Source organism: Myripristis murdjan, chromosome 9, assembly GCF_902150065.1.
Source record: "Myripristis murdjan chromosome 9, fMyrMur1.1, whole genome shotgun sequence".
Taxonomy (NCBI): Eukaryota; Metazoa; Chordata; class Actinopteri; order Holocentriformes; family Holocentridae; genus Myripristis; species Myripristis murdjan.
Genome location: NC_043988.1, coordinates 23520269 through 23532677, shown reverse-complemented (window position 1 = coordinate 23532677; position 12409 = coordinate 23520269). Strand labels below are relative to the sequence as shown.

The 12409-nt window shown below is 42.4% G+C and overlaps 1 protein-coding gene across 2 annotated transcripts in view; it reads left to right on the top strand.

Annotated features, from left to right (window-relative positions):
• The window catches only part of efna5b (ephrin-A5b), a 105925-nt gene that overhangs the window by 77931 nt on the left and 15585 nt on the right, over positions 1–12409 (top strand). For both annotated transcript variants that reach the window (XM_030060797.1, XM_030060795.1), the window contains exon 2: positions 9882–10174. In XM_030060797.1, coding sequence (XP_029916657.1) covers positions 9882–10174 — 293 coding nt within the window. The remainder of the gene's footprint in view (positions 1–9881; positions 10175–12409) is intronic.

Sequence of the window (12409 nt, the reverse complement as noted above, 5' to 3'; positions counted from 1 at the left end):
CCGCGTGCCCTATATGTGATTACACAGATTTTTAAGCCAGAACAGACCCGGCTTTGTGCCAGTACAATTTTTTCTGTGTAAAGATGGCTTAAGAGAATGTGTGCATTCAAACATACAGCCCAACACCCCCGACCTCCAACCCACGCACCCCCCCAGCCCAGCATGTCCAGGAGGTAATATCAGTAGTATGGGACACTCTATAGGTCTGATGTCTCCGAGCCTCCATCTCCCCCTCGGCGCTGTAAGCCTATAGGCCAGTTAGTCAGGAAGGAATGTGGCTGTCAACCCACATAACGTACGACATTTTCGCATGCTCTTCCTCTGATTTCACTGCACTGCACTCTTTCTCTCTCTCTCCCTCTCTCTCTCTGTCTCTGTTTGTGCTTTGAATTTCAGAGGAGAGACCAAGTGTGTGCACATCCAGGCAAATTATTCAGGTGCAAGACAAAAAATGTTCAGTGCAGGGCACAAAGGAGTGAGGTTTGCACACTGTTAGGCTCCCAATAAATAATTTTATTGTCTTTCTTTTCAAGGCGTTTCGATCTGTCTTAATACAAAAAATATATTTATATATATTTTGGGAGCTTAACACTGAGCAGACTTCACTCCTTTGTACCCTGTGTTTTTAATTTCAAAATAAAAAAGTGTACTCTGATGATGCTAACCAGATCAGAGCAAGTGTATGAACTTGAAAAAAATAGATTTCGGGAAATCCTCTTTATGACTTAGTTGGGGGCTGGCCAAAATTTGGCGTATTGAGAAAATTGGCATGGACCGATGCTTGTGCTCACAAGGCCGATAATTTTTTAAAATTTAAAATAATAATAATAATACTTAATAATTTAAAATAATGAGTATTGTGCAGAGTGTAGTTCTACTTAAGCAAGCAGAGACAATGCATTTATTTTATTTTTGAATATTTTTTCTTTATTCAAGTGAATAATACATAAGTGTTAAATAAATGCTCATTAGTGCCAAAAACGGAGATGCTGCTGGGTGCTTCTGTGTGCACTAAAATTGATTATTTATTTTTAAAGTTTAAGTTTACACATTTTTGTTCTTTCTCAGAAACAAGTAGATGCTGCTGTCTGCTGAGAAGTTTTGTTTGTTTGTTTGTTTCAATTTTTGATTACCTGTGGACACATTTAGTTGACGCATTTTTTTTTTTTATTTAAAATAAGTGCACTGAAGAAAGAGTGCAGATCTACTTAAGTAAACAGAAACAATACAGACAATAATGGTGTTAAATAAATATTCAAAATGGCAACAACAACAATAACAACATTTCAGGCCTGGCCACCCTGCTCTCTAAATAATGACATCAGCATCAGTGATTTAAAAAACCCATATCAGGTGACCACTATGTATTAATTAGTGTTGTGAACAGAGTTTCTTAAAGTTAACTTCGGGGGTGCACGCAGGTACTCGCTGCAAGGTCTTCGGTGGAGAAAGAGGCAGTTTTGTTTTATGACCTGCAATGTGAGCATCACTGAAGGTGGTATTGTCATTGCTTGCCATGAGACCGAGAGAAAAAAATGTTTTCTGTCCCCAAGTCCCAAAAGAAGAGAGAATTGCTGATTCAGGGAAGCAGTGGATTGGCGAAGAATTAAATTTTACAGTGAAGATGTGGAGTGAAAATATCAGAGGCAGTTATCTGTCCCCTCACCCCCGCTCTCTCTCTGTAACAGTCTTTCACCATGAGTAATCACAAGGTGAGGACATCTCCTGATGCAAGGCAACGTCTGATCTGATTGCTGTTTAGAATGAACATGCCCAAATAGAGTGTTTTTGTGATGTGTTTTTGTACAAACCAGGCCTGCAAGTTACTTTGATCGTTTGCAGATCACCAATGGATTTTTCCGTAGGGTTTCCGAAAATTTCAGGTAATAAACTCTATTGCAACCAGACATTTACGATACCTATGTGTTTTGTTTGACACAATAATCTCCACAAACCAATATACTTTGTCTCAGTTTTTGCACCACACATGCAATTAATGTAGGCAGAAATCTCAGTGGGAATAAACCTGAGATAAAGCCATAAAACACCGCACACAGGGCAAGAATGTGTGTTAACATGCTTGACATAATGAGGTGTAATTATTTTGACAGGTTCACTATAGTAACTTGTTTGCAACTTGTTTTTTTTTTTTTTTTTTTAAAGCACAATAACTTTGCGCTTGAGATGTCAATGGGTGTAATTTAAAACCATGCTTTGAACTCGCTTAGTCTTACAGTAACCATGGACCTTATTTTTCAACATAAATTGAAAACCCTTTGCAAAAAAAGCATAGGAAATCTGGCCAGGGACGTACAACCTGGTTTTCGGACTACAAACTTTAACACTCAACCGTAACACATCCATCACAACTGGAGGAGTCTCTCTCTCTTCCTGTTTCTCTCTGTCTCTCTTTCTCTTTTTCTTTCTTTCACCCTCTCTCTGCCTCGTTACATTCTCTTTCTTTCTGCCCTCCTGTCCCCTCTGTTCGCTCGCTTTCATCCTCTGACCCAAAACCAATCATCTGTAATTAGACAACTGCCCAAACTATATTGAGAAGTGTTTGCGGTGTGTGTGTATGTGTGTGTATGTGTGTGTGTGTGAGTGTGTGTGCGTTGAATGGTTCTGAATAGGCCTTTAGATGTGTACTCCAGCCAAGGTTCAGGCAGAGTTCATCTCCACTTGGCTAAACACATTTTCCCTCTGGACTGAAATCAACAAGTGATCTTTCACTTTGGGACTATGCACACCAACAGGCACACAGACACGAATGCACAGATGTACACAAGCGCGCGCACACATACACACACACACACACACACACACATACACACACACGTCATACACACATGTCATACGCACACTGCACAGGATGTGGACAAAAGTTGGGGGGCAGGGGGACTCTAAAATTTGCGTTTTTATGGTCCCTGTGCATTTCTTGTTTCTAGGTTACTATGATTTGATTTATCCGGCAGCAGAACATTGCCGGAGGATATTGAATTGAAAATATATCAGATGTATAAATTTCAACAGAGAGAAGTGAAATAATGTAAATAGATGTGATTTGGGGTTGCAAGTGAGTGAGGCCGAGTGGGAAATACAGGTATGCAGAAAAGAAAAGAAAAAAACCAAACAAACAGAGAAAGACAGAAAGAGAAGGGAAGAGAATGACAGAGAGAAAGAGAGACATGAAGACAAAGAGAGAGAGACAGAGACAGATAAAGAGAAGGAAATTATCTTGTACTCTCAGGTAGAGGGGGGTGTGATTTTGTAACAAATGCAGCTGTCAGCAGCGTGTAAGCGCTCGAGGCTCGGCAGTTCTTCTGATTGTCACTGTAGGTAAAGGGCATGGTTTAGGTTTTTTTGGCTTTTGTTTCCGTACAAACACAGTACGACGTTCCACTGGAGCCCCCAAATCAAAAAGTTGTCATCATAGTTCATCAAAAATCTCCCTCAACAATGTGTGCACTTTTTTCAGTAAAAGCCTTGAAGCATTTGTAACTGCATAGTTGGCTTTGGCTACATTGTGAGCATGGCACAGTGCTCTAGAGTCACCAGGGCTGCAATCAGTTGCAAGGGCCTGATTCATACTATCCAGCCACTTTTGTTTGCTTTGTTAGCTTTTTTAGTAGGTTAGTAAGTTTAGGAAAAGGGTTTTTATTATGAAAGGTCATTGACCCTTAATAGACATTAGCTGAAAAGACCTCAAACTATGAAACAACCCAGATTTGGATGAACAACAACAATAAATGACATGATGGTTGTGAGAGAGCACATGCAAGCTGGTCCAAGCCAACACAGGACAGTGATCCCAATTCCAACCTGACTGGTCAGACCCAGGTTGCATTGCTTCTAATGAGATACTGAAATGAGAAAGCTTTTTAAAACTGGAAAGTCTACCCACTTATGCAGAATTTAACTCTATTATCACTAGCAACTGTGTTTCTATTTGTAACTGTTTTAATTGAAGTCCAAGCGCATTTCTAATTTTACATGAGCCAGTTTTATAACTTTATTTATTAACGTGTATTATGTGTATTTCCCTTTTTTCTGTTTATTATGTGTATTTATAATGTATGAGGTATATCCTATTTGTTGTTGATGTATTTTAAAGTGTATCTCGGCGGCATTGTAAAAGAGGGAAACCTCAACTGTCTTCCGAGAATAAATAAAGGTTTCAATTCAATTCAGTTCAATACGCATTATATCCTGGGCTACATACCAGTGTTGCCCAAACCTGAATTAAAGAGATCAGATTCCATGTAGTTTTGGTGTTCATATTACTCTGAAAACAGATCTGTGTTAGATGTAGACAAAAATCAGATTGGGACCACTGGATTGCACTTTGTGTCTTGGAGAGAAAATGGAAGCAAAGGCGGTGTCACAACAAGACACAAATACATGGAGCAGTGACATATTCTGACAGTGTGAGCAATCTTTTCCCATACTTAACGGTTAAAACATGCCATTGCATGAGCAATCTGTTTACTCCGAGTTTTTGGCTCACCTGATGCCCCGTGTCAGTTATCGCTCCCTGGCCTCTCCTTTCGAGTCATGCCTTAAAAATGTGGTGCAGAGAGCGGTGCACTGCGAAAGCAGCACGCTGCAAAGGTTTTCTTTCTATTGAATCTCCTTTATTCAGCTGGGTAGATGACTTGGATTTCAGCCTCCACCTGCCATTGAACTCTTTACTTTCCTCCTCCTGCTTTCTCTTTCACTCAGGCTAGCTATCTCTCCCTGTCCTCCTTGCTTTCTGTCTGCAGCCACCAGTGCACAGCTCAGAGAAGTGGCTGATGGGAGTTCATTGGGTACAGTGTGTTTGTGTGCCTGCCTGCCTTCATTTGCTTGTGCGCGCGCGTGTGCGTCTGTGTGGATGGGTGGGTGAATGTGTGCAAGAGGCCTGTACGTGTACGTGTACTGGGAGTGCATACTGTGTGTGTGTGTGTGTGTGTGTGTGTGTATGCACAGCAATGTCACTGGGCTGTGTAATTGAAATGGAAATGAGCCAATCAGCGACTGCAGTGGCGTGCCATCTTACCCTGCATTCACTTCACTGTTCGAGCTCTCCCAAACTCACTCTGTTTGTGACTGTGTTTGTGGTTCTGTGTGTGCTTGTGTGTGTATGTGTGGGCGTATGTGTGTGGGGCATGTGTGTGTTGTTGCTGAAAATAGTTTGCCCTTTAATTTTAGCCCCGAGGGCCTTAGAAGGTGGTGTGAAAGAGTGTAATCAGTTGGTAATAAAGAATATCCCTCACTCTCTTTCCCACTCTCACTCATTGTCTGATTCACATTCACACACACACGCACACACAAACACACGCTGCCTCCCCCCCAGCTGTGTCCAGCTGATTTCCCAGCGTATTCCATGCCTGGCTTGGTGTTGTGACCCACGGCTTTCTGGGACAGCTGTGGCATAACAGAGACATGTAATTATCACCATTTGACAATTAGCCTGCCATCCAACTTTGCTCCTTAATTACCTCTTCACTGCTAGAAGGCCATCACTGCCACTCTGCTCTGCTCACAAGAATGGAAAAGTTTTCCTCTTATAATGTGACCAGAGGGGGCCGTGTGATGGAGTATGTGTGTGTGTGTGTGTGTGCTGGAAGTGCTCACGGGTTTTACTCAGCAGCAGCTGCATCTAGGTGATTTGTAGCTTTTAATGTGATTTGTACCAGCTTTTAGCTTCCATCTAAGGGACGTGGACAGAGCTAAGCTTGTGCACTCTGAGACACACACACACACACACACACACACACCTTTCCTCACACATGAAGTAACCCTCTCTGATGGAGCTTTAATTTACACGCTCTTTTGTGCTGGCTGCACTGGTCGAGTCTGCAGTGTTTTTTTTTTTGTCTTTGCATTTATTCTCTCTCTATTGACCCAAACATCCCTGTACTCTCTCCCCAGCACATGTTTCACTCTTTAAGATGCTAACAAAGTACAACTGTATAACACAGCCTTAATTTACATTCCAGAGGGTACTTACTTAGCAACCTCTTGGTACTTTTATGTCCCACATACAGGCGGTTGCATGTTTGAATACATGTCAGTCCAGTGGTGAAGAACGGTCTCTTCCCTCTGCTGAAATGCACGGACTGTTTATAGAACGACAGTGGCCGATTAAGTCTGCTGTTGCTGTAAACAAAACAGTAGGCGCATCTGAAAGTTCCCTATTAGCCCCTGGATAGCAGCGTATTTTATAACGACAATAAACATAGATTTCAAGAAAAACAAGAGAATATGTAAAGTTGTCCAGGACACATCTCGATGATAATCCTGCACTGAATGGATTTTGTGAGAATTCACCTCTTCGATGGTGCACACCCTCATGCCAAACAGATCCAGTTGTTGCTAGATGCAGAACAGCATCTCTTTAATGATAAATGAATAGTTGAATCACTCGGACCAAAGCTTGGGTTGACTGGGATGCAATGCAGTGCTATCTGCAGTATTCAGTCTTGCTTTCTCCTTTTTTTTTTCCAGATTCCCTCACCAATTCTCCCTCTCTTCTCTCTTTTGGAACGAGATCCCTTTTCTCTCCCTGTCTGTTTCTCACCCTCACTCTCTTTCTCACTCGGTGCCATTAGCAGCTTCTGGCTGTCTCGCTGCTGTTCCTTTGCCAATGTGCCAGGGAGCCCACTGAACTGATAACACAAACCTAATACACGTGTGTAGGCGTGTGTGTGTGTGTGTGTGTGTGTGTGTTGGGTATGTGTGTGTCCGTGTGTGGATGTGTGTGTGTTCGAAATGCCTATTCTGTCCCTTTTTATGTGCTCACTCACCCAAACATCCTCTGGTTCATTTGCAGTCAGGGCCACTAGCCACTATTCTGACTGCTGAGGCAGGGAGAGAAGGGCAGCTGAAACATCACATACACACACACTCTCTCATGCGCACCATACATGTGCACACACACACACACACACACATACACACACACAAGGGCAGAGAAACAGTTGAAGCGAGGGGATGGGAGGATGTGACCATTAAGTCAGTGACATTTTAAAGCAGTGAAGGAGATGCATGGCTCTGCCTGGACCTCCACAGACATGTTTTAAATGAGATGTTACAGATGAGCTGCTCTACGCCTCGGCTGTAAACACTCTCATACCGGTATTTACCCTCTGTGGGTAAACACAGGAAAACAACATTTCATGCAAGCCCACGCACACTCACACACACACACACACATACACACATAAATAAGCTATACAAAGGTTAGCAGGTGGACACAGGAGTGAGATATGGCTGTAGTTTCATCACTGTGGTTTTTATCATCCTGTCATGCCAGGATGCATTAAGTGACAGGCCTGGATGCGTGAAAATCAGAATTTGCTCAATTTGTTATCTTATCTACAAACCAGTTTAGGAGATGGCCAGGTTTGCATGATCATAGTCGTAATCTTGATGCAATCCGGCAAAAATGGTCACACCAGCAATGTAAAGAGATGGAGAGAGAAAGGGTGGAGAGGAAAGGTAATGCAGACATAGATTTAAGTAAACACAGCCACAGCAGATGCATAATAGCCATTTTCAGTGCACATGCAGCGACGTGATTGCATAAAATTCAAACTTTTGTGTTAGAACACAAAAGACTGTATTTAAATGACAAATGTAACTATAGCCCTGGACAGCGAGAGTAAGTAAATGGATACAAAGAGAGAGACAGGGGTGTCAAGAGCAAAGATTTTTTTTTTTTTTTTTTTTTAGGATAGCATTTTCATGAGCATCTTAAGATCTCATAGAGGAAGTTTTGACCGAGATCTTGTCTTTAGACATACCACTCACAACTGAACAACAAAGACATTTAATGCTAAAATTATTGAGAATCACATGACAGCTGATTTTTCCACTGGTATTTTTTTTAATCACAACTATGGAAACTCTGTGTAATAGAAGATACTCTTCTTTGGTCTTTATAACCTCTCTACAACCTCTTTCCACCATATCATTCAGTCTGCCACATGTCAGACGAGCCATGAATTGCGGGTGGTTTTTTGAGATTATCCTTAAGACACAGAGGACGTCCTATAGATGAGAGCGACAGAAACGTTCGGAGAGTGAAAGACGTCGTCATGCTGTGAGTGTGTAGTATGAGCTATAATCCTGGGGCTCCTGAGTCCATAGGATAAAATTATTTTAGTGCGTTAGACGCTGTGCTCCCTGTGCGTTCTAGGGGTCGAGGAGCCCTCTTATAGATGACACTGGTGCTTTTCAATTAAAAGTTTTGTCAAAACTCTTGTCAGGTTGTCCTCTTAGAGCATAGAGGATTGCGCAGGTCTCAATTATCTCTTACCTCCTGGGCTCAGGGTGAAATAAGTCCGTGGTAGCAGGTGTCGTGTGTGTGTGTGTGTGTGTGTGTGTGTGTGTGTGTGTGTGTGTGTCTGTGCAAATGTGTTTTTGGCATTGTTCCCTACAAGACATAGACAGAGTGCTTCAAGTGTGTGCTATATTGAAGGCATCCACTGAGTGTTTACAGGTGTTGAATGTTTGCTCTGTGAAGCACTCTTTGACCCCAAGGTTAGTGCCAAACCAACCTAGACACAACCAGCAACTGACAACACACCCACACACAGAGGAATTATTTGTGGTGGTTGTGTGTATGTGGATACGAGCCTGTGACAGTGTGTGGCCTTTCATAAGGCTGTGTCCGTATTGGAGCCCTCTGACCCTGTGTGGCCTGTTGTGGATCATTGCAGTTGTAAAGATGCCTGTCTGCACAGCCCTCAGAGACAGCCAGGCACTGTATTTTTCCTATCATGACATTTACTGTCTGGACCATCTTATATCCCCCTGATCATTTGCACTGTGCTCTCAGCATGAGTTTTTCCATCTATGTTTTGTTTTGGGTGGGAAAAACTCAAAGTGAACACTTTCTCTGAGAACTGAAAAGCTGTTTTTTTTTTTTTTTTTTTTTTTTTTCTCAGACTCGGGTTCTTCAAGTTCACTGTCTACCAGAGTGCATAGGTGTGTATGTGTGAATAAATATGTGCTGCTATGATGGATTTGTAGACAAACCAATCCCCTGTATTTATTGAAGCCAGAAGATGAGAGCGGTGGTGCTTGTAAATTTCAACACGACACTGGAGGAATGTGGGGAGATCAAACCTACCCTCTCTCCTTATATACTTTATCCAAGCAAAGTTGTATCTATAATGATGTACAAAATGTGCCTGTGTATTTGCTGTTTAGATCTATGCACAAATATGTGCATAGAGTTAAAGGGTATTTCTTCAGAGTGTTTCTGTAGTAGTGTTTTATCATCAGAGTTGTGTAGGTCGCCTTGGCTTTTGTTGATCTGAACTCCAGAGTGAAAGGGAGACGTCAAGTGGACTCGGACGATGAGAACAAACAGTTTGTACGATCAGAGATGTTTTTCTGGAAGCAACTTGCGTGTTTTTGAAGCATTACTATAACTTATTTGGGCAGACTGTATGAGGAATTCTGTCCTAAGGTTTAGTTCAGCAGAAGTGATGATGCTTGAACATGTATTTGTTGTAACTACGGACCAAAAAAGGTTTTTATAAACCACAAGAAATGGCATTTTACTTCCTTGATTTTATGTATTTCTTCTTATAACTAGATGTTGGGGCAGAAGAGAATGGGGGGAAATGGTTATTCAATAGTGTAACCCCCTAACAGGATATCAGCAGATGGGATGGGTGGAGGTGTGGCATATTGTTCACAAATTTGTGGTGCTGTTTGTGTTGCTAAATTGTCATTGCCGCCTGCTGGTGATAATGTGTTCATAATTTAAGATACACTGTTTACCGGGAAGTAAAAGTAATTTCATGGGGCTTCAAGATGCCAGCTATACTTCATATCAACATCAAGAAGTTCATCTCTCCTTTCTCCTTTCTCTTGTCTTCTCAAACCAGGTTCCATCGTGGGGACTACCACATCGACGTATGTATAAACGACTACCTAGATGTCTACTGTCCCCACTATGAAGACACAGTGCCTGAGGAGCGGACGGAGCGTTACGTCCTCTACATGGTCAACTATGACGGCTACAGCACCTGCGACCACACTGCCAAGGGCTTCAAACGCTGGGAGTGCAACAGGCCGCACTCTCCCAATGGACCGCTCAAGTTTTCAGAGAAATTCCAGCTCTTCACCCCGTTCTCCTTGGGCTTTGAGTTCAGACCGGGCAGAGAGTACTACTACATATGTGAGTCATCATTGCACTGCACTTACTATTGAGTAATGACACAGCCCATGTAGGAACAGTAGCAACACATCATGGATCTGCTTAATATCATTTCATCGGACTAATAGAGGTGCTTTGAAGTTGTGTAATATGTTATTCACCAGACGCATTAAAAGCATGCACAGGAACACAGTTCTTGCCTCAGACCAGCAATAACTGGAAGCAAAACCAAACCATATTATCTTTATTTTAAGGAATTACAAGCCCATGTGGCCCTCTCCTGACCTAATGTTTTTTTTTTACAGCAGAGTGAGGGAGAGAGACAGACTAAACCTTACTCTGTGTTTTCACAACTTTTCTGCAGAGCTTTGTGAGAGGTATTACAGTGATTAGAGTAGACGCTTTCATGCTCTGCTTTCAGCTTAGCTTTTCATACTGCTCTCATCACTCCTGGAAAACTCTTCCCTAAAATGGCAATGGAATCTGTGGGGGAGTCAGAATGAGAGATGTTGGAAGTTATGCCTCACTTTCCCTCCTGAACAATCCTCTATCCTTCATAACGAGTGCCCTCCTCTCTCCACATTATGATGTTCTCCTGTTCAGCCCGTATTAGACGTTAAGTTGTCTTCACGTTGGCACGGGAACTGAGTTCGACAGGGTTCGTCTGAAGCTGTAGCCCGTGGGAAATTAGGTTTTATCAAAGCAAGGTGATAGAGTGGAATTGAGTCGAGTTTGTCCTCCCACCACAGACAATATGCGCATGGGAGACAGAGGAGTCACCGTCACTAGACACAGTCACTGCCCCTCTCTCAAAACACATTTGTCACACTGATACACTGTTACCAACACAGAATAGGAAATTCACTGTACTGCAGTGCTGTTGCGCTCACATGGGTGGCATTAGTGCAGTATCATGCAACATAAGGGCAGAATTGCTTTACCTTATGTCACCTGTTGAATATAGGGTTTAATGGTTCGTGCACCATCTACAACAAAAACTCCATGTACATTCATTTTCAGCAAGAGGGCATCTGCTGTGACATGGAGCACTCTCCTCCCAAACATTGCTGGCTTTACAAAACCCGTAACTGTACCTATTTATCTGTGAAGTGTGACCTGTTCTCTTAATGCATCTGTAGGTGGCTTTTGAACCTGTCTTTCTTGTTATGTCACTCTCTCTGTCTCCGAGATGGTGTTGAAAGAGTCAGGAGGGTGGGTGCATTGTGCTGTAAGCTCTGCACACAGAGATCTGTTCTCCGAATTGGCAACTTTTATGAAGCAGTTAACTTGACAGCCAGCCAGGGACTTTTGTCCTTTATTCGTTTCATGTGTTTCTCTCTCTCTCTCTCTCTCTCCCCGCGCCGCTCTAATATTAGCCATTGTTTCTGTGGTGAATAGGTGTTTTCTATCTTAAGCTTGTCTACGAGACAAATAGCCTGAAATCCTTTCCAAAATCCTTTCATCAACCTTGTATTTGGTCATTTGTCGGTTAAAAAAAAAACCTAACCAGATTTTTCTTTGGCTTTATAGCCAATTTGCATTGACAGTCATACTAAATGAGATAAGGGAAAAATGGAAGTCTCCGAAGTTGGGAGCTAGATGGGGGTTAGCAAAGGGTTATACAATTCATCCACTCCCTCAAGTCTCTATTTCTAACATATTTTTTCCATTTCTGTTGAGAGATGCCTGTCCTAAGGGCTGGATTAAATTACACCGCGACCGACAGGGCTTCCATGGAACACATCCATTCTGCTGTAGCACGCCATATTGGTTTAGTGGCCCGCGGCTTCATTGGCTATTGAGTGATTTTAGCGTATAGCCTCTCTGGCTACTGTGGCGGATATTAAAGTCATCTACCATGAAGTCGTCTGACATGCGATTTCCCATTGCCATGGACGTCCAGGCTGGATGTCCATAAGACACAAGGGAGATGGCTGCTGATAGATTGGACAGTCTCTTTAGTGGACAGATAGTGGTGCTAAAAGAGAGAGAGAGAGAGAGAGAGAGAGAGAGAGAGAGAGAGAGAGAGAGAGAGAGAGAGAGAGAGAGAGAGAGAGAGAGAGATTTGCAGCATTACACCTGCCAACACATCAGCAGCATCTGTTATTATATCAGTACAGTCATCATCATCATCTTCATCATCATCATGAAGCCATCTTCCTCATGCCTGAGCCACAGACACATGCTTATATAAGGCCTTTAACATTGCATCAGCTTACATCATTTTTTTCTCCTTTTATCATTAGCAGTCAGTGA